The sequence below is a fragment of the Athene noctua genome, chromosome 3 (genome assembly GCF_965140245.1).
Source record: "Athene noctua chromosome 3, bAthNoc1.hap1.1, whole genome shotgun sequence".
Lineage (NCBI taxonomy): Eukaryota > Metazoa > Chordata > Aves > Strigiformes > Strigidae > Athene > Athene noctua.
The window spans coordinates 73,322,593-73,346,168 of NC_134039.1; the positions used below are offsets into that span (position 1 = coordinate 73,322,593).

At 37.4% G+C, this 23,576-nt stretch overlaps 1 protein-coding gene across 4 annotated transcripts in view; it reads left to right on the forward strand.

The window, feature by feature from the left end:
- Positions 1-23,576, forward strand: part of ATXN7L1 (ataxin 7 like 1) — a 121,296-nt gene that overhangs the window by 93,516 nt on the left and 4,204 nt on the right. For all 4 annotated transcript variants that reach the window (XM_074903337.1, XM_074903336.1, XM_074903339.1 and 1 more), the window contains 7 exons: positions 2,163-2,446; positions 7,337-7,419; positions 8,276-8,532; positions 10,783-10,975; positions 13,401-13,522; positions 16,692-17,646; positions 21,810-21,884. In XM_074903337.1, coding sequence (XP_074759438.1) covers positions 2,163-2,446; positions 7,337-7,419; positions 8,276-8,532; positions 10,783-10,975; positions 13,401-13,522; positions 16,692-17,646; positions 21,810-21,884 — 1,969 coding nt within the window. The remainder of the gene's footprint in view (positions 1-2,162; positions 2,447-7,336; positions 7,420-8,275; positions 8,533-10,782; positions 10,976-13,400; positions 13,523-16,691; positions 17,647-21,809; positions 21,885-23,576) is intronic.

Here is a 23,576-nt window from a genome sequence, read left to right on the forward strand (position 1 = left end):
TTTAATTCCAGGTCCAGAATATGTCTTGGTGTCTAAATCTTCTTTTTAGATTTATATACATATTATTTAGATCGAGGTTCATTTTTCTTAGTTAAAATACCCTTAGAACAAAGACTAACAACTTTTCTCTTAAGTTGCCAAATATTCCAAGTGGACTTGGCAACTCTCCAAATATGGGAGAGTCAGCTCCAGTCACACACACCCCGCTTTCTGATCATCATCTTCAGCAGCCATGGAGAAGCAGAGGCTTTGTAGCAGCCCAGAAATGTCAAGACTTGAGTTATTTTGGACCCTGCTTCTGATGTTTCCTAAGGGTGTCCCATGGGGAGTGCCATCCATAGTTATCTTTTTCTGATTGTAGAAATTCCACATCTGTTAATCATTCCATCCATAGGAAGAATGCAGCAAAAGTGCAAATTTTCAGACACAAAAGACTGAAATTATGTGAGAAGCCCCAAACCATTCTGTGATGTGCAGACAGGCAAATGTTGCCTGTCTTGAGACACAGACAACAGTATGGTCTCTGGCAAGAAACTCTGCTTACCTGAACTGCAACATGCCAGCATACTTCAGAATATATACTGATTTAAATAACAGCAGTGGTGTGTTTAACAGATGTCACGAGTAACGCACTTGTAGAATGCAAAGTTACTACAGAGATGTGCAAGAAGCACATTGTTCTTTGAGTACCGTTTGCTAATGAGTAATTTCACACTTTTTATAAATACATTTCATTTTACCTTTAAGCAAGTACATCAAGTTAAACCTTTAAGATAACAATAGATTAAAGAATTCTTGAGTTTTAAGTTTTTCTGTGTGGGATATCCTCCTTGACTGTCACCTTTATGATGGGGATTAAAATTATGGAGGTTTTTTAGTTCTGTGCAATTCAGAAAGGAAAAGATAGGAGTACTCTTAAGGAGACTCTCATGCTTCTAGATCAGGAATTTATTTTACCTTCTAAACATCACCATTGCATTTGTATTTAAGAAAACTTGTGTTTCTTTTGTTTATTTGGTGTGAAATAATAGTCTGAAAATTGTCATTTTTGCATGATCCATGTCTGAACTTGCTTGGAAGGCAAATAGTCAACTATTTGGTGAAAGCAACTCTTCAGGCAGAGTATGGGAAGAACTGAATAAGTGAGATATTTTCATTTGTGACTTCCAATGAAACCTGGGTTTAAAGATCTGAGAATTTAGTTTTTCAAATTAATATTTTTTCTGTATTTGTTTCAGCAAGGATGGGTATATAGTTTATATATTAATTGGTAGTCACAAGATATCCAATCTTGCAGTTGTTGGGTAGGTAAAAAGCAGCTGTCACTGGTTATTTCCTCATGCAGATAGGAGCTAGAAATGTTAATGTTGGAATTGAAAATCACTTGTCTCAATCTTTTTTGCTGCTAAATTGAGAAGAAAGCCTTTGTTAGTGTCACAAATATGCTGTGGTGGTAGTTAAATTAGGAGTAGTTAGTTATTGCAAACTTTACTCTGAAACAGCCAAATAAGCTAATAATTATATCGGAAATTTTTATTTTTCAGTTCATAAAATTTTATTAAAAATACATTTTAGTAATGTTCAATTCATCAAGGATTTTAATTCTTCTAAAGGAAGAATTTCTATACTTAAAAACTCTTTTCTCCTTGTTTCCAGAACTTGTATGTCATCCAGACACATCTGAACAAAAGAATTATTTTTCTGCTTGTTTAAAAATATTAATACTGTTAGCAAACTACTTTGTTATCATGGTGAGTTTAGTACAGCATATGCATAGCTGATACGTGCTTGAGTAAAGGCATGAGACCATATATGTAAGGGGATATGTTTTGCTTAGTACCAAAGACTTATTTTGTTTATGAGTAGTAGGGGATTGGATCTTAAGAAAAAAAGAAAAAAACACCCACAAAACAAACCAAAAAAACCCACAAAAAGATTAATTTTCATTGTTTTATACATTGCCGGGCTTTACAGATGCCTGGTTTTATACACATTTAATTGAACAAAAAGAGTCAATGATGGTACTAAGTATTTCGTTTTAGCCTGGTCTGAAGATACTGTGTCACTTGCATCAAAATTTTTGTATCTGTGGAAGAAGATTAAGTAACTGTAAATCTTTGGTGGAGAAAATACAACTCGAAGATTTTCCTTTGGTTTTACAGCGTTCCTGTTCCAGTAGTCAGTCTAGAGAAAATTCCTAACTTAGTGAAGGCAGATGGTGCCAATGTTAAAATGAATTCTGCAACCACTACCACCATCACCTCCTCTTCAGCCTCTTCATCCACCATACCTGCTCCAACTTTGGTTAAATCTGGTTTGACATCCAAGTCAGTGCCACCGTCACCAGAAAAGATTCTGAACGGCAAAGGAATTGTAGCTCCATCAATAGACAAGAAACACCAAAATGGCACTAAAAGCAGTAACAAGCCTTACAAAAGACTTTCAGGTGAGTGATGTTGTAGTCCATCTTTGAGATGGTCTGTCTGTCTTCATTAATATTTCTATAACTCAGAAATAAAGTACTCATAAAATGCTGTAGCCTGGTTTTGGTTTGATTTTTTTTATTTTTTTTTTCACTGTAAGATGCCAGTTTGCGTATAAGAAAAAGAAAGCTTTCATGCTCTTAGCACATGTAAAATATTTTCAAAGTACACATTCTGTTTAGCTTGAAGTTAGACTGTTTAATGCGTTTCTCAACTGGTCAACGGGCCAAATATTAATTTTTAAGGAAGTAAATTCATTAAAACAGAAAGGCAGAAGGCTTCCTCATGCTATTACATAATTTCGGTCTGTTTACAGCAAAAGAAAATGTCTTGGTTGGGTGACTTTGGTATAGCCATAAACCAGTTGAGGTTTAAGGTGTCAACTTGGTGGATAACCAAGTCATGACTTTTTAAAGAATCTTCTTTCTTGGTTTTAAATAATAGAAAATTCTAAGATGATATGGGAAATGCTGGGGAAGTCTTAAAAGTCATAATTTCCCTCCATCCCTCTGCCCTTGCGATTCACACAAGTGTGTGTGTAGCGTGTGAAGAAATTTGTAGTGTCTTGATCTTTCTCAGGAACACAGGACGGTGGGGTTGTGGGATTGACATTTAATGTGGAAATGCCCTGGATGGCCTTAGGCAGAGCTGTATTGAGGATGTAGGTCTCTGTGCAAACCTGCCACCGAAGCACAGAACGCCCCATCATGGGAGGGCAGAGGCTCTGTTAGAAAGGTTGCCATCCATTGGGAGGAAGAATTCTTTTCTGTGGAGTTCCCTAGCAGTGACCCATGTCAGCCATTGGGCAGTGAGTAGAGAATTTGCCCCCTAAAGCTGAAAACACATTTTTGTTCTGAATGAAAGGATACCAAGTGTTTTGAGGAATTTTTTTTTTTTTTTTTTTTTTTAAGCAAAAGTAACTGACTCAAGTTTATGGCTTCAGAAGCTGTGCAGGATCTATTCATCAGCTGGCAGTACTTTGTGATTTGGGCAGGAACTTCTTGTGTGTACTGAAAGGCTAATTTTGCTAATGGCAGCATGATGCGCGTTAGGTCGTCAGTTTGGCAGAAAGTTAGTTCACATGATTTCTAAATGTGCACTAGTTATGAACCAAGTAGAAGTTGTACAAGATAAATGCTTTCATTTCCAGTTAATGAGTGTGCCCTATTTTTTGACTGAATATCAGGTTTATTTTTTTCATTTTCTCAAATTTGGCAGTTAGCCAAATGGTACTGCCACCTTGGCTTGATTCCAGACCAGTGTGAGGTGTTTGCTAGGGCTGTGTGGGGTATGGAACAACGCCATCGCCTTAAAGGGCTCGGTACACTGATTGCTTTCTTAACTAGTTCAAAGTGGCATATAAAAAAACAGAACCACAAAACAAAAAAGTATTATGAGAAAGTAGCTGATTAGGCTTTTAAACCTTATTTCACTTGCAAAGATCCAATTTGTTATCCTAATAAAAACTACATATATTTTGCAGTTCATTTAAAACATTGGTTTCTTTTAACCTATTATTTCCTTTAATGGTTTAGATGCTTAATTTAGCTAATCAATTCTGAATTCCTACTTGGGCAGTTGAAACTGATATTATTTGAGATACTTGTTTTCCTCATGTCACCACGTACCACTGTGGGGATGTAGGTAATACTTGTACTTTCTTTGTACAGGTGCTTCCTGAAATGTGTTCATAAAGGAGAATCATTTCTGTAGAGTTTTCCTTCAATTTGCTTGCTTTTTCTGTGCAGCTGACTCTATCACTCTTCTGTCTTGAACCTGTCACTTACAGTGTCTTCTAGTCTAGGGAATGTTTCACTGGTGGAAATTTCTGCACAGGACTGTTTGAGCACTCTGATAGCCATTAGTTTACTTTTATATGGTTAACAAATCCACAGAATTGATTCTTTTTTAAAGCTTCTCTGTCATTATCAGATTTAGAATCTGATCAGTCTTGCTGCTTCTGCCTCGTGTATTGATGCAGCAATGCAGTAGTTTAGTGATGATGCAAATAGAAGTGCTGACAGCACTGTAGATGAATTGCCTGTAGATTCTGTGTCACTGTGATGGATTCCTTTCCATTATTATACAGAACTGTGCAAAGATTGAGAAAAATATCTTGGAAGGTCAATGAGGTGATTATTTTAGCTATGACATAAATTTCATTCATTTCCCATGAAAAGAATGAGACAGTGGCTAGGGGATTTAGGTGTCCCACAGTTCGCTGCTATGAAACTGTTCAGCTGTTAATTTTTGAAGCTTCTTAATAGGTCTGGCCAGTTTACATCTGTTTTCTTTCATTTTTAGCAACTTCCACACTCTCTCACACCATTTCCCTGACTGTGGCTAGAGGTTTTTTCTTTGCTGAGAGCTGGTGGTTGTTTGGGTGATGAATGAACCTGCCCTCTTTTCAGGAGCACTGTCATTGGTGAGAGAGAGGAAACAGCTTGTGGAACCACAAAAGACAGTCTGTAGCTGCCCAGCATAAATGTATCAGTGTTCCCTAATAGCAAAAAAATTTTTTTTCCCAAATCTTCCTTAGTTCTTGTTCTCTTTGGGATGAAGTTAAAGAATGCAGATGCCCAATTTACACCAAGAATATCTGTTCTGTTGCAAACAGGAGTTTTAGACTATTCAGTTTTGGCCTTTCCTCTTCTTTCAGTGAGGTTATAATGAATCCTCTTAACTTCATCCACTGAACACGAAGAATTGGAATCTGTTCCAGAGAAACAGCTTTCTGAAGTTGTGCTTGTGCACAAGAGTCTAGGACTTCTCATTGCACAAGAGTCTAGGGCTTCTCATTGTTTCCCAATACAGAGGTAGTGAGAAGCTGCTTTTCGTTATTGGTAAGACGGTGATAATCTTAATTTAATGTGTTGCCCAAACCAGGCACATCTGTAGCTGGCAGTTAGATGTCCATGATTTTCTCTGGAACAGCCACACACGCTTCAGCCAGGAGAAGTGGTTTTCTGTTTGTTTAGTATTTTCTGTTTCTCAGGGAAAGCATGCTATTTTGCTGTTCAGTAGATGCTGGAGGTTTCCACTTTCTCTGACTATAATTCCCTGTGTTGATTTTACCTCTGTATGTTTTCCTAGTAACTACCTTTGCTGTAATTGGTCCTGCTTGGTTGGGACACTCTTATTAAGACATCCAGCGATCTGGATACTCCCAAAGGCAGCACTTATGATTTTTGAAGTATACTTTCCTGTTGGTCCAAAACCATCCTCTTCTTGGTGACTTTCAGAACACATTCCACAGCCTTGTGATTACCCTCAGGATTTTGCATTTGAAGGCATATTTCTAAGTCCATATAGTCTATTTAGTTTGGTTTTTAATTTGTGTTGAAGGTTTTTAGGCAGGTGATTCAGGAAACTGTGATAGGAACATAATATACTCAAAAACCAGGAGCAATTAACTGCTTTAGTTCATGAACATGCATTATCATCCATTAAGTATGGAAAAATGTTTATTATATTTAGCCATACACAGCAACTTTGGGTTGGTTTTCTTTTTTGTGCTGTAATGGCCACAGAAATCACAACTGCTTGTGACAGATTCAGTCCCTTTATAGATTTCACCAGAAAAGCAGTGCCAACTGTTTTTCCAAAGCTCACTTTTTGGTATGTCTCTGCTAACAGGTTGATAACATAACCGTTTAATGTTTGGTTTATCACTTTTAAGCCCATATAGCAGAATACATAAAACTGCTAGTAATTGTGATATCTGGACAACAGTTGTTGTCTGAATAGGCTACTTGGTCTCAGGTTTCTTCCAGCTGTTCTACTCACTGGGATGCTGTCATAACATAGCTGTGAATTGCTGCCTTCGTCTTCGCTCCGATTTGTTTGTTTATAAAGAATTTTTAGATCACCAGATTAAATGTTGTAGTTGAGTACAGGGTGGTTATTATATCTGAATGTAACACTACTGTATAGTGAAGATAGGCCTTGGCAAATAGTTTATATTCCTCTATCAAACGAAAGCAAACCAGTCTGCACATTAAAACATATAATGTCAAGGTATATAAAGATAATGGTAGGTTTTTGGTGGCATAAACTTAAAAGTTTATGTCCATAGTTTTGTTATAGCTCTATAATGTAAGCCCTAAAATTATCATAACCTAAAGGAGGTGATGCTTTCTGTGGTATATAAATACTAAAATATTAATGAAAATAAAATATGCAAATACAGCTTATTAAATATTAATGCACTTTTAATGTTAATCATGAGTAGAACTCATGTAAATGCCTTTTTTTCATAATCTCTGCAAACTTTAAACTCCATGCCTCTCTTCACTTAGGGAAATAATGCACATTTTTTTACACAGATTTAACAAATTTTGCTCTCAAAATGCCCCTATGAAACTTGTATTAACTTCTGAGACACCGTGGGTTGTTTTTTTAGATTTTCTGAGTATGTCAAAGAAATGTGGTTCAAAGCTCTTGTGATATTTAGTCTATATGTGTCTTAGCCAAAGTCAGAAGCTAGGTTTGCAAATGCTGTATTTCACGGCCTCGGAGGCAGCCAGTGTTAGAGAGGGAATTGAACTCGTGGGTATTTGGCCTCGTCCTATGTTTGGGCCACTCTGAGTACAGCACTGTAAGCAGACTTACTTTGATGAAGTCTGTGACTGAAATCCTGCCCTAAATAGTTTGAAACACACAAGGACAAAAAAATGCACAACTGCATGAGTGATGCATGTGGCACTATTAGAGGATGCTGGGGATGGGATCAGTCATTCAGGTTGAGCCTGGTTGAATTAAGCTCTATCGGGCAAAAATTATAGCTACTCTCGTTAAAATTTCTGTAATAATCTATTTTTTCTCCTTTTTCTACCTACCCCCCCATCAAACAGAAAGAGAATTTGACCCAAATAAACACTGTGGAGTACTGGATCCTGAAACAAAGAAACCTTGCACAAGATCGCTCACCTGCAAGGTATTTTTCTTAGAAGATAAAATATCAGATGCTTTGTTATAGTTTAAATCCTACCACAGTAGTTTGAGAGGTCATACCTGCTCCTGTCTTACAGACAATGGGTATGGTATTCAGACGCTGTCTTCAGGTAATTCTTTTGAGTAATTCTGTTTCTTTGAATCAGAGCATCTGCATTATTCCACTAATATTTCTAAAAAGATTTTTTTTTCTTGTCATTTTGTTATGCAAAAAGCATTAACGTTTCATGTAGAAGCACAACTGTTATTTTAAATGCTCCTTTTTTTGGTTCACATATGCAACAATGTTGAAGTATAGTCAATTTTTACTAAAAAATTAACATGATTTTTGTATAATAAATTACTTGGAGGCTGCCCTTATGATAGTAATGTCTCATGTCAAAAAGTAGCAGCAATGTAAGACATTTATAATGAACATTTGTATGTGTATGTGCTGCCTGTCAGTAGAGATGATCAGTTAAATTTGCTTTACAATGTATTCACATTTTTCAATCCAATGAAATCAATTTTTCATTGTAAGTTAAGAGCTACAATGATGTTACTTCTTAATATTTTAAAATTATTGGAATTATATTTTCTGTCTTGGAAAAGGTAAGTCAATAGACTCTATTATATGAACATTGTTGCAAAAAGTAATTTTAGCCTTGATGTTGGCATTCCTTAAGAATTACTTCATAAATTATCAAAGATAATGTGGAATAACAGCTTTATTTCCATAACTGTGGCTAAAGTTGTTTGAAGTAGATTTTATCTTTTAGAGTTGTGGTGTATCGGAAGTATAGAGGACTCATAAACAATGTCATGCACACACAAATGCTTTTTAACCACCCTATTTTTAGACTCATTCACTTAATCATCGACGAGCAGTTCCAGGCCGTAAAAAACAGTTTGACATCCTTCTAGCTGAACACAAAGCTCGATCCAGGGAAAAAGAAGTTGCAAAAGACAAAGAGCATCCACCATCTGCAAGGGAAAGCTATCAGAGCCAGCCCACACCAGCACAAGACTCTCTGTCAGGATCTTCAGTGAACTCTGGTCAAGAATCTAAAGTAACATCTCCTGCAAAATCTCGACCACCAAATTCTGTACTTCCAAGGTAAGCAGTTCTCCAGCATGGAATGTTGCATTCTGAAGGTCCTGTAAGAAATGACTTAGTCTTTCATACAGCTTATTTTATAAGCATTTGGTACTTCTTTAATATATTGCATGATAAAACATATTAATACAAGAGTTTCTGCTAGCAGTAGAAAATAGACTATGCTTACATTAACCTAAGTCTGTCCATGGTAGCCTGTGGTCTGATTGGAAATGAGGCATGAAGTGGTGTCCACCCTTGGCTCGGAATCTCAGTAACTGCATTTTTTGACTAAAATGGTCAGTAATAATTAGGAAAGCTTACATTCAGGTCTTTGTGGCACATTTGGCAATAAAAGTCGCTTTACATGAATCAGGGGTAGGTGTCAGCGGTGAAATTCTGCACCTTCATGTAGAATTCTTCTCTGCAAATACTTCACCGATTACATCAATGAAATATCTTGTAAAAGAAGGTGCATTTTAGTGTAAATGAGAATCTAAGCAGCAAGTTCTTAAAACTATTGATTTGAAACTGTCCATAGCATGTCTTCCCTCATTTTGAAGATTTTTCTTAGAAAGGACTAAAACAGTCTTCAGAAAGACAATGCAGACTTCTAAAGACATCCCTTTGAAAAAAACTAGTATGAAGTGTTGGATCTACTGCATTCTAATTATCCTCTAGTAAATTTCCCATATGTTTTGTTTGTTTGGGGGTACTAGTTTTGGCTGGAGTAGATAAAGCTAAACTAATTGGGTTTGTTCATACTTACTTTGTTTCATATTTCTTTTCTTTGCAGAAGCCTTGGTCAGGATTGGGTGCCCATTTGGGGGCTTTTGTAGTAAGATAGTAAGGTATTTCAAAGAGATATTTGCCGTCCCAAGTCTTACAAGAGACAGCCATTTCAAATGTTTTCTGTGTGTTCATCAAGCCATACTGAAATTTTATTCATACAAGGCAGAGCTGGGCCTTACAGGGTTTGAGTGAAAAGACAACGAAAGAATACCCATAGATAAATTGGTGAGAACTCTGCATAATTCTTGTAAAAGGAGTGACCTTACACAGTTCTTACATAGAGAGGAGCACAGAGGGATGGGCAGACATTGTTTTTAGTAGGTGTTATAGTCAAAGAAGGAAAACTGGAATGCGATTCAGTGAGAGCCAGCTGAAGAAATAGCGAACATAGTGGTACATGAGGAGGAGGATTTTAGCGGTCATACATTGTGTTTGTACAATCTACATTTCTGTTTCTGCTGCAGTGCCTCTGTTCTGCCGTCCTGTCTGTTTTTCAAGCAGCCGTGCCAGAGGAAAGCCTTGCTTTCTCTCTGCTGGGAGCCAGCAAGCCTGCAGCACTGCTGCTGGAAGAGGTTATGTGAGTGCTCCCTGCTCTGCTGAGGCAAAGCTTGATGGTTTCACTGATGGTGACCTGGCTGACTCTTCCTGGAGGCTAAGGAGCATTCACACAATCTGTCCCTCGCATCAGCAACTGCAGCAATTATTTCTGGCTGATGGACATTGGTGAGCAATCCCTGCTCAGTTCAGAAGAGGGCACCTGTCCACAGTCTTAATGACTGCTGTGTCCTGACAGCATGAATTTATGAGATTGAAGGTCTTTAGATTTTGCTCAACGCAGACATCTCCTCCAGCCTCAGAGGTCCACATACATTCTTGGTTGTACAGATTGTAATTGAGAATCCTTTTCCACCCTGATTTCTAATCTGTTTCCAAGCGGCCTTTGAAAGGCATGGCACCATTGCACCCTGTAGTGCAAAGGCATTCCCATTTTTTAATGGATTTTAGACAAAGGTAAAGAAAACCTATGTACTGCAAGAGGTCCTCCTAGTTACTGTAGGTACCTAATAGCTGTAGAGGGTGTCAGGTAAACACTCTGGTTATTTCACTAGGATTTTGGTATGAAATAGAATTTCATGACTGGACCCTTGGGATTAATCAAGTAGCAGAGTAATGGTGCAGTGTAAGATTTTGCACATCTGATTTTTGTTTGCATTTTTAGTATTCTTTATCTCTTAAGATCTGAAACTCAACGTCTTGGCAAATCTTAAATTTCAGGCAATACAAAGATGTTTCTGCTAACATTAACTTGATAAACCCATGATACGTCTCTGACAAGACCAAATGTCAGCTATTCTGTATCTTTTACTGTCCTTCTTTATCTGATCATTTCTGGTATAGTTTACTTTGATGCTTGACTCCATCAGGTAGGTTTGCAGAGACTTTGAACACTGATGATTTAAATGTATATTCTCCTTCTAGACCATCATCTGCAAATAGCATAAACAGCAACAGTTCTTCAAACCACAGTGGGTACGTACCAGAACTGCCACTGCCTTCCATGGGAGGAGATTTAACGAGCAGATTGTCCAGTGATGAAGGAGAAGCGGATGGAGCTGAAGAATCTGAGAAATTAGACTGTCATTTTTCTGGACACCATCCCAGACCTCTTGGGGTATGTGTCTGTCTCTCGCATGCCTTGCCATTATTCTCATGTAATTAGAGGGGAGAAAAAAGAAGTTAGTCAAAATGTAAGGAATGAGGACCTTACATTCTGAAAACTGTATTCTAAAGTGAATGTTTAACAGAAAGTGGTATGGATGGGATGATGTAGGAGGAGAAGACTGGTCAGTCCATAGGCTGCAGGACAAGATGAGCAGCAGAAAATCAGAAGTTCTAGTTTTAGATTTTCATCTCAGTAGACTGCAACTCAATGTAATTCTGCTAAATTGAGGAAAGTTGCATTGTTTTAAATGTGACATGAACAGATAATGTCTTTGTCATAGTTCTTATGATACAGGATCTTGCAGTTGGTTATAGCTCTGAAAATCACACAGCAGCAAAGGGCTATTACAGTGCTTTGTTGATTTTTGTAGTCTAGTTGAAGCAGTAATTAAATATCATTTATGTGAGTGTATGTGGACTTAGAAGCTATTGCCTCATTCATCTAAAAACGGAAAGTCTAGAGCGCAGCATAGCCCATCTGCTCTGGTGGTGGCTTAAGTATGTACTTCTCTGGCAGCTGTTTTTGTCTTTCTCCCGTGTTAGAAAGTTCATTGTAAGTAGTAAGAGTTGCATTGTGGCATTATCTCTGCAATGTGAATTTGTTTACACTGTACAAAGCAAGAAGCAGTGGGAGAACTCTCAAACTTCTAAGCAGTTGGTTCTCATCAAAACTGAGCCAAGGAATAAAATTAATGAAGACTTCGCTTTTGTGTTTTCCATATGATATGCAGAATAAAACAAACACTGTGATAACTGTAGCATTGTCTATATTCCCTAGAGCAAAGGAGAACTTGTTACTGTCAGACACCAGGAAAAAGTATAAGCCAAACATAAAATAACCGTCAGGTGAAATTCTGGTTTTGATTCTTACACAGAAAATAAGAATTATTATAGTCCATATAATATTCTGATATGCAGGAATGTCCTGCTTCTTTGGTACTCTTGTGTTCCACTTTGTTTTGCGGACTGCTTTATGAATTAAAAGCTGAAAGCTCACTGCATGTGTATCCACACAATTTAAAAAATAATCTAAGTGGAGCTGGTTCTTGTACAGGCACTGTCGAGGCATGGCTGTCCATAGCCATCTTGTTTTAGGATCCTAGTTCTGTTTCAAGGCAAATCCCACTGCGTAATCTGGTCTTTGAAATCTTAGCATCTCTCAGTTGAAGCAGTTCCTGATAGAGCAACTGTTCTTAGTCCACATCAACATGAAGTCAAAAAAGATGGTGTAAATTGCCTTCAGCCCAGTTCATGCTAACTTGCTAAATTTCATACTGAAGTGGACTTTCTTTACAATGTCCCTCTCCCAGCTAGGTGGTTGTAATTGATGGGGAAAAGGTGGTAGCTTTTTTAATTCCCTCTTAGCAGTAACTGATCTGTGTCACTGGGAGGTGAGGCCAGTTTATCAGCTTACGTGGTGGTTTTCATTAACCGGGTTAACCTTGTCCTGAAACAGACTTAAGATAAACAGTTACGGTTGCCACTCATTGTCTGTTAAGCTGAAAAGTACTTTAAATGGGTATTTTTCTACTGCATCAGTAGCTTCTGCTCTCAGTCAGAATTTGTGTGAATTAGCTCTCCATCATGCAGGGACCGTCTTGTCTTCTGAAGATGGTTTATAACAGGTTTCTTTCCCACAAATAGGTGTTGCAGCAGTTCTCTATGTAATGTGAGATCAGTAAGACTGAACTGAAGAAAGAGTAGATACCTGATCATGCCATTTCAGTGTAGTAGGACTTTTCAGGAAGTTCTTCAGAGGAAGCAGTGCAAATACTCCTGAGCTCTGCAGAATTCTCTAAATATTTACTACTCCTCTAGATGACTTTCATACACTATGAAGAGTGTATCCAGTGTTCTGTTGTAGCGCAGGTGCCATGGATGATTTTTTTTTTTCTGAGATGTCACTGGTTTGTTTATTAAATAGATACTAAAGATGCTCCCATTGCGCCTTTTTCACATTTAGTTACATTTTTATACCTGTTACACAGTTACAAGATTTAATGTGCACAGAATGGTGTAACTTGTCTTTCTGAGGCAGTAAGAGTATTATTAGCCAGAACCTGTTTCCTTAACAGTACCTTAGCATTTATATTCTTCCCCTGTCACACATAGGTGACAGTGAACCAGTTTACCTGATAGTAAACTGACTTGTTAGTGAAATATAAATTATACTTTACACTAAGATGAAACATTATGTACGTATTTCATATATCATGCAAAAAGTATTTATGCTGTAGATAGTGAAAAACACCTTTTTAAAGGTGTTTTATATGCATGATACAAATTACAAAGGTGTTTCTTGACCTGTAAATGATGATCGTTTTATAATGTAGAAATATTTTTTATAAATAATGTTGAAATATCTTTTCTTTCAGTTTTGTTCATATGGCAGTCGCTTAATGGGAAGAGGGTACTATGTCTTTGATAGAAGATGGGACCATTTTCGATTCGCACTAAACTCCATGGTAGAAAAACACTTGAACTCACAGATGTGGAAGTAAGTGGGATTTTTACACTTGGTGGGTGGTTTAACATTTTTAATTCTGTAAAACTTCTAAATTAAACACTCCATAGGAAGCATTCGTAAAATTACCTCTGTATTAAGGCATAGCAGTAATATGAGTACAAATTTTTTCTTCTCTGTTAAGGAATATGCAGCACAACAAAAACAGTCTCCTGGCATAAATTTCTGCCAGATTTAGGACTTCTTTTTAGTCCCTCTGAATCTGGGGAGAAATAATTCAATAGTTCTGTTAACATTACCTAAAAGCATTAAAGCTCAGTGTTTTCTGGGTTTGGAGATATGTTTTGATATCATATCATTTTATAACACACAGGTTAGATTTTGCATAGGTTTTTATACCTGTATCATGCACCTATATCACCCATTCAGACTTTGCTCTGTAAGACTCATGTTGTAAGATTAGGAGCTGAGTACACATTTGCCTGTGCATAAGATGAAATATGATATTTTTTAGTCCATAATGCCCTTACTGGCTTTGGGGTCTTAAAATTCTGATTATTAGTGACTATCGAAGAACCTCTGTATCACATACACAGGTTGCAAGCACTATAGGCTTTGGCTACACAGATACATTCAAATAGACTGCACTTCTAAAAAAAGGTGCTATTTCTTTATAAAAAATTAGGTATTTGAAAAGCTCGTGGCATCTGCAGATGAGATTGATTTTGGGGGGGGTATTCTGCTACAGCATATGCATTCTTCCAATGTAATGACACTAAAGTGCAGTGTTTCATATCACTGTTTATTATCAGGACTGTGTTATATTCATTGGATGCCAGCCATTAGATAAACAAGGTTTGATTTTTATTTAAATATATTTTTGAAACACTAAAGCTTGGCTTGTCTGACTAACCTGGTAACTTGATGATAACAGTGCTACTGTGCTGGGAGACATAGTTTGGAAGTGGTTGGGTTTGCCATAAAAGGGCCAGTTTCATGTCTGTTTAGAGATGGATCATGCTTGATCTGCAAGGGATTCCTCTCTTCTACTTGGTAAATTTGGCTGTTAACCAGTGTCTGTCACCGTCCACAAATAAAACTGATTTTGTTTCCTCAAATAGGAAGATTAAAACTTGTTATCTATTGGCTTTGTTTGTCAGGAGAAAAGATACTCGGGCATCTGAGAAATTATGTCACTAGTACCACTACTATCACAAAAACCAAAAATAACCTCTATGGCAGTTATATGATACAAGAAATAAACAGGCCTCATCCTTCTCCCACTAAATCCAATTGTAAATGTTTTCCAAAATTCTAGCTGTTTATGTAATCTCTAATATTTTAATGAATTCCATCCGTACTTACTTGTCTGTGTAACACAGGAAGCTCACAGTGCTTAACCCCTATTGTATTCTTCTGTTGTCCTCAGCACTGCTCTGGACTGATCTCTTCCTGTCTTCCCTGAGCAGGGGTATGCCTAAAGCTGTTATTTTATAACAGGAGCTAGCGCAGCTCCGTAGCCATGCCTCATCCAGCTGAGACAAAAAGGATGCAAGGCCATATTTTGAGAACAATAATAATATTTACAAAGTACTTTTTATCCCTAGTTCTCAAAATACTTTACAAAGGTGGGTAAGAATTATTTGCCCTTCTTTAAATTAATCTGAGGAGCATATCTGATAAGCAGCTTTGTTTGCGTAGCAAGTCACAGGCAGTAGGACTTCCTCATTTTTGGTGACATAGACTGTATGTAATCCCTTATGTAATGGTGCTATAAACAGTCTCCTGTCTGACAGTCTCCATAGGAAGAATACCAGGAGAGAACACTTGTAATTAGGATTTGATTTATGATAAAACAACACACCCAGTGCTGCTCTTTTATCATGATTCTTTGAGGGCAAGAATAAGCCTTTAAAAACTGAAAAAGGTGTCAGTAGTGAGGATAACAAGGGCAGAGTTATGGTGAGGTACAGCTTCTTAACAAAGCGAAATAGGATTAAACTGTGAATTAAATTTTAGTCTAAATAATGAGAAAAACTCACATAATTTTCCAAGAGACATTATGGAAGACTGGTTCTTTCTTAACACTGGACTACATAAAATAATAGAAGATAATGGCTGAACAGAAAGGAATTTGAATACATTATACTAATTTCATAGGTAATATTATTAGATTTTATTCTCAGAATAATATTCAACTAGTTATAAAGCTTATCAAGCATTATTTAATGTGTTGTCAGTTTTTCAATGTCAATGAAATTAATCAATAACGTAGCTAGTTAACCCCATCTAACCAGCTCTCAAATGAGCTGTGGGGAATTTGGAAAGGAATGAGCTTTCCTCCTTTCCTCTTTAAGGTCAGTGATTAAATGCTTCACAACCCCCCAGACTGGCTCAAGTACTACCCTCATCAGATCTAACCTGTGAGTTTAAGTTGATACTGAATCTGTTCCACAACTTGAACTTTGAAGCAGAACATATGCAGTGAATGAAACATAGGGACTAGAATGTTTATAGATACCACCATCAGGCATTTTTATTGGCATTTTTTAACTGTTTGCTAAAATAGGAGAGGAAAAAAGGAAATTATATTTGTAATACAGTAATTAAATTGTGACACTGTGAACTTAATTGCTACATGGGGCACTTGTGCTGAAGTGGAGCTCAGTTCTGATTTAACCGAGTTACACAATTTAGGGCTCATGTGCCATGACAGAATTTTATAGGGAAAATTACGCTGCATAGTTCTTTACCTAATAATCTTCTGTTAGATCTCTGCTGCCTTCACAGATTTAATGTGCCTCATTTCAAAATAAATTTTTAGGAAAATATACTTCATAGTCCAGCTTTCCCAAATCTTTACAATATTAAAACACATGTGGTTTGGGTTTTGCTGTTTGTATTGAATCCCAGAGAACTTCATACTGGAATTGCAAGCTTAAAAAGAGGAAAATAAAAATCACAAGTAAAAGCATTTTTAAGCTGTTGTAGAATGCAGAGCTGATTTTGAGCTGTGAGTGTTAAAATATATGTGATTGGTGGAATAGGAGTCAAAATTAGAATGAACTGGTTTTGCCTTTTTTAATAACTCAGTCCTTCCCAGAAATCGTTTCCTTTCTGCATTGTTCGGATGGAATTTTTAATGTATCTAAATCTCTTCTTCTTTTTTTCTTGTTTTTTTTTTTTTTTCTTCTCTATTTAGGAAAATTCCTCCTGCGGCAGATAGTCCCATGCCTTCTCCAGCAGCACATGTCTCCACTCCTTTTCCAGCATCAGTCTTACAGCCTTTCAGCAACCCCAGCACGGTGTATATTCCTTCAACACCTATCAGTTCGAGAATCACTTCTTCTTCTTACATAATGACATCAGCCATGTTATCAAATGCAGCCTTTGTGACAACATCAGATACAAATTCCATTATGTCACACACTACAGCTTTTCCTCATGTGGCTGCAAGCCTAAGTATCATGGACTCAACTTTTAAGGCGCCGTCAGCTGTGTCACCAGTGCCAGCAGTCATCCCTTCCCCATCCCACAAACCATCCAAAACAAAAACCAGCAAATCCTCAAAAGTGAAAGACCTGTCATCTCGGAGTGATGAGTCTTCAAGTAACAAAAAGAAAAAGCCGCAGTCGTTGTCATCGTCGTCATCATCGTCCTCATTATCTTTGCAGACATCTTCCTCATCTTCATTTTCAGGGTCCCACAAAAAGAACTGTGTCCTGAACCCCAGTTCAACTTTGAACTCCTATCAGGCTACATCTTCCTATAACAGTATGTCTGTGCACAATACAAATAACGGAACAAGCCCACTCAGTGCCAAATCGGAGCCCTCAGGACGGACTTCATTATCAAGTAGTTCAACAGACTCAGTGAAACATATGAGCATGGTAGTAAGCAGTATTGACTCTTCTAATCTGTCTGTATCTTCTCTTGTGCACCACTCAGGGGACCACTCCCTGGGAGCGCATAATGCAGTGTCTTCTCTACCCCTTTCTTTTGACAAATCAGAAGGAAAAAAACGTAAAAACTCTAGTTCTAGTAGCAAAGCCTGTAAAATCACTAAAATGCCTGGTATGAATAGTGTTCATAGAAAGAGCACTGCCAACCTTATCTCTGCGGTGCCAGATCCTACAAGCAGCTCCATCTCTCGGCAGGTAAGGGACTCTTCCAGTTATTATTTTGCAGGTCATGTCTGACTGACTTGAAATATTTCAAGTGCATTCTGAAAAGAAAATACTATGTTTGCTTCAGATGTTTTTTCATCACACAGCTTACTTTCTAGGTTAATACAGAAACATATTTGTATTTGGTTTGTACCAATCATAGAAAGATGTTTTGAGAGTTTTTAAAAAGAAAGATATATCTACTTTCTTAAAATAGTTTTATGAGATTTTTTTATTCCATTAATAAAGTAGCCATTTGTATCTCTGAAAGTAAAATCGAGTGTCCAGAATGGATCAATCATTTTCAGAAATTAATCTTTTATCTTAATTCTCATCTCTCTGAAATAAATTGTGTCATTAAAACAGGAAGATAAGAGTCAGCATTTCTGTTTGTTTCATTTCCCAAACTTGTTGCTGATTCATTTTGTAATGTTATGCAAGCCTGCTCATTTCTCTTATGTAAAATGCCTACATCTGCCTTTCCCCTGGGGAGAGTCTGAGATGCCTCACCTCAGATGCTGTTTCCTGTTTGAAATGGGAAAATTAAGAAATTACAATCTTAACCAGATGACCTTAGTGGACATTTGGTTATCTTTTTTAGTGTGCATGTGTTCATAGTATTGAAGTCAGTGCAACTGATAAGGCTACACACTCTTACTTCATTGTCACTAGCACTAGACCTTTGACTTCTCTTTCAGCAATGCTATATAATGACAAAAGTGTGTGAAGTAAAATCTGGTGGAAAAAATGACAGTGCGATCTTTATAGTTATCGACTGTTTCGTTCTGCTACCGTGTCCAGTGCTGTGCAGTGTACAGAAAACAAAGCTTGGCCCTGGCATCTGGAAGACAAAACCATATCAAATAGAATGCCTCAGAAAATCCAGAGAAGGTAGCTTAGGATTCTTTGTTTGTTTGTGAAACTCTCGTTTCCTAAGGATATTGCACGTAAAATGGAATTTGGAAGTGAAGAGGGTAAGTTCTTGGGCAAGGCAGTCCATAGGTAATAGCAGACAGAAATGGAAATGGAAGAAAGGAATAAATTAATTCTAAAACTGGTATAGCAGACAGAATGAAGGTCTCAAAGAGTGGTTTAGCAGGTATATTTTCTCTTTCCTACTTCCAGCAGGGGTGCAACTAAGATAACTTTTTTTGGCTTTTAAAAATGGGTAGTGGCATTGCCTGTCTGTTTTAAGCATTTTAAATGTGTCCTGCAGTCAGAACTAATCTCTTAAGTCATCAAAGTCAGTGGAGGATGCTGTAAATTGTTCATTCTGTCACACATGTGATTTTTGAAATATGTGTATGCCCAAAAAGATGAAGTTGCCCTGAGGTATATGATCTCAAATGGGAAGAAAAAATTGGTACAATCATTAGTAGTATGAAATTGATTGCATCATCTTCTCACAGTACATAGTCTGTGTCTGTAGCTAGTGCAGTCTGACGAAGTCCTATAGATATACACAGAGGTTCCGAGTTCTAATTCTGACTCTCTTAGTGATTAAATCTGTTCCTGTGGGACGTTCCTGTTCCAGTCTGCGATGTATTTCAACATGTTGCACAGTAATAAACCACAAAGAATCAATCAGAGGTCTTTCCTGAATATTTTAAAATATTTAATTCCCACTAATGTTTTTTTTTCCTTAAATAAAAGGTTAAATATATGTAATGAGAGTAACGATATACAGATTTTTGAACATGTTTTTATACACAGGTACATACGCATATATATGTATATGTGTGTGTGTGTATATGTAAAAGTTGGTCACAATTTTCTCTTACACTGCCGGTGCTTGGAGCTACACAAGTAATCAAAAATAGGTGGTAAAGTGAGAGTTGATTTTATTTTGGATGTCTGGCTGGCAGCTAGTTGTCTATGTGACAAGGATACCAAATTGATTGCAATATCAAGCAGACATTTCCCACTGTTTATTTGTGCTAGAAATAGATGAAATTTGTACCCACTTAAGCATATGGGTCAAATAATATTACGTACTCTACATGTGAATATTAAAGCTCTGGAGAATATTGTACTTGAAATCACTTTTAAGCTGTGCTGTTTTGACTTGCTGTGTTCTATAAATTCAATCACGGTAAAAATTCTACCCAAAAAATGGGTATTACTTAAAATCTTGCTCCTGTTCCCTGATGTAATAGAGTGAATTAAATTAAGAGACCAAGAACACAGAAAAAAGATCAAGTGACTGGTGATAGGCTCAGGTTGTTGGGGGTTTTTTTCTAATTCAATTCAAGTCTGGGCTGGATAGATAGTAACTGAAAGTGTCAGCCGTTGGGTTTTGAAGTAGGCTTTATTTTTAGAAGAGGGGGGGGGGGGGAAGTATTTGAGTCTTGCCCTTGAAATGGTGTTCCCATCATTAAAGACCCAACACAACTGGGAATCTTTTTTTCTTATTTTCACCGAGTGCTGTCACTGCCCAGTCTGTTGGAATTACCCTTCTGTCCTGGAGTGCTGCTCTTCGAGCTTTGAATGAAGACAGGGTGGTAGAGCAGCTCGAAGCCGACCGCAGTGCTGCCAGCTGCATTGCTCCTTGCTTTGTCTTGTGTAGCGAGTCAATCTGTTAGTCACAGGAGCACTGAATGAATGAAAGCTGAAAGAGCCGTAATAATCCCTCTCATGAATCTAGGACCTCAGCAAGTTCATTTCCTAGTGGCTATTTTTTCATTTAAAAGATGAACATGTATTTTATTATGGAAGGGTTTTAGGAGCGTTATAATGGTGGATGTAGAGAAGAAAGGTTTGCAGGTGTGTCATGGTGTTCTGAATGGTGAGGAAAGATTTTACAGGGTTGTGTATCTTTAGTCAAGAATTTTATATTGAAGAAAAGCACATTACTACCTAGAGAGCAGCTGTGGCATACAGAACAGCACACTAAAGGGAACAGGGTAGGCAGAGACCTACCCTTTTAATCTTTGTGCAGCACGGGACCTGCCTTCTGAATTGGCTGTAAATAAAAACTTTAAGCATTTCTTCTGGATAGAATGTGAACAGAGAACACTGTTTTAAACAGTCACTGTGTGAGAAAGGGCAGATACGGAGAGGGAGACAAAGGCTACCTTTCACTATATATGTGAAAGGCTGAAATAACAATATCACAGAAGGGAAGGAGAAAACTGACGTTGGTGGAAACCTTGCCAGCCAACGCCTCAGTCCCAACTATTCAGTATGAAACTTGCAACTGCACTTCTCACAGTTTAGAAGACAGGTCCCTGCTACCTCTCCATCAAATAATTAAAGTTGATGTTACTTGAAGCCCATTGACCTGGAGAATAACTATTCAAACTCCAGTCATCTGCCGTTTGTAGGCAGGTGTCCATGGTTAATTTTTAACAGCTTTGCAAACCCTGAAGAACTACTCCTTTGACTCAACAGCTGTCTCCCCTTTTGTATTGCAACAGAAATATCTACACTATGTTTATGGGTCATTGTATACAACCTAAGATAGACTGCTCTTGTGGAGTGCTGTAATCTCTCAAACATTGAAATATGCAGATTGAATATTGCAATATTTTAACTAAGTACTTCTAAAATGTATTTATGTGTACTATCAATCTGCGCTCATTCCCAAAGAATTTCTCTGATGCAGTAAAATGATACAATTGCAAATTCAGACTTCTGGAGTTTGATTCTTCTGGTTAATATTTGCTTTATTGAGCAATAACAAATGAAGACCCTATATGGAAGAAAATTAAATGAATCAAGGCATACTATGGTTCTTGGCCACTTGCTTTACACTCCCCAGGAGTGGGGAAGGTCCCCTGGAGAGGAGTCTGTGACCTTGAGCACTGTGCGCTCTCAGTTGCTGACTAGCTGCACTGAGTGACTCCAGTAACTAGAGAGACTAGTATTTCAGTCTAGGGAGGCAGGGGTTTACAGTCTCTATTTCCTCAGTAACTGTTTCTGATGTTGTTTTCTGACCTGTAATAGTATTTACGTGCCTTGTAAGAGTGTATTTAAAGTATACAGGCTCTGAGAAATGATTCTATCTGAAGTGTATCTTTTGCAATAGCAAAATACCTGTGTTCCAAATGCAAGGCAATTAGTGCCACTTTACACAGGAAAGGGAAGGCCATTACCAGCATCTGCATTCAACTGACAAATATGCCTCTCAATACTGCTCAATTAATGTCTTTCAGATTGGAAAAAATAGCAGTGTAGCTTTGTCACAATCCAGTCCTTCGAGTACATCAAACCCAGTACACAACAGACAAGTAAGTTGCTTTAAAAACAAGTGTACTTTAGTCTGTAAGTGGTTTTGAAATATTTTATACTGCAAAACCTTAAAATACAATTTCTTTATGAAAACAATTCTTTATAGAAGCTGTCTTTTGGTGAACTAATATTAGATTTCTCCTCGCACTTAATTTTTTTTCCAGTTATTTTCCTCTCTGAGATTTCTGAACAACAAGTTTTCTGCTTGTTTTTCACCACCTGTAATACGCCTCAGGTTGGCTTATGTGCTGCTCACTGGTTGTTGCATTGGTGATACAAACTCAGCAGCAACTGTCTGTGCAGGATCCAGCTAAGAATATGGTTTTTCCATCCATCTCCCCCTGATGAGCAAGATGGCACAGCAGAGTCCCCAGAGTGGCATAGGAGGGACAGCATTTAAAAATAGGCCGGAAATGAAAGTAGCAAAGGGAGGAGAGAGAAGACAGAGCACTTGACTATTCAGAGAATCTAATCTGGAAGCATAATCTGAGTTCTTAGACTGTGAGAAATCCTTATCCCTCCCACCATACCTGTTCATCACACAGACTACTAGTTGAATAATTTTAATAAATTCCATAACTCAGCTTTGTTAGAACAGGTGACCTGTGATCTAGCCCTCATCTGTCTGGAGGACTGATAGACTAGTTTATTTTTTTAATATGGCCCCTACTATCTGACACTCTTGAGTAGTTTATCAAGAATTAATTATCAAGCTCCTTGATATGAAAAAGTTTCCCACCTCAGCAAGGTGTAGTCACAAATAAACAAAAATACAAGAGGATTTTTCTGTAGAGCCAGTCAGTATTTTAGAATCCTGTTACGTATTCTGGCTAAATTATGCAGGAGCAGTTATTCCAAATGGCTGTGCTGCTTAGTTTCTGCTGTGTAGACACAGCAGAAGAATAGTAATGGTTGTATTCATGATAACCCGTAACTGTGTTCCCATTAAAAATATTCAGAATCACTCACATCTTGAGATAATCCACCAAACAGTAATTTTTTTTTTTCTCTTGGTGCTAAATGCAAACCAGTATTTGTATGGAAGAACTGCTCTGAAGGGAAAAAATATAAAGTTTCTTCATACTTCTAAGGACTGGCATTTTCCTGGGTGAGACACTGTCATCCAACTGCCAGTAACAAACATGGGATAAAACGGCTCTGAAGTGCAAAACTGTTTTTGCTTTAACCTCCTGCTCCTGTGTTAGTATAAAATACACACTATCGGAGGAGCAGAGCTTGTTGGGATCTGTTGCCTAGATCCCATGGGGAAAACCTAACAGTACAAAACATTAATTTTGCAGCAGCCTTATGTAAACAGAGGCTACTGCTGAGCTTTTCAGCTGCCTGTTTCCGTAACTTTATGAAGAATAGAAGTGTTTGCTTCTTTGAAGCCTCACAAACTCTTTAATGTTAAAAATATGTTTCTGTCAGTTTGGTAGTTGGGTATGGAGCTCAGAATACAAATACAAAAGAAAATCAGGATGTGTTAAGTTTTATTAAACTTTTTTTAAAACTCTAACACGGGATTTTAGTGTTTGGAACCATGAATAGTGATTACCTATGTAATAAATGCTTGTCACTGTCAAAATAAGTCTGAGCTGCTTTGTGGACATCTTTCATTTCCCATATAGCAACTGAATAGTCTCTAAAAAAATTTTAGTCTGAAACTGTGCTATAATATTTCCTTGTAA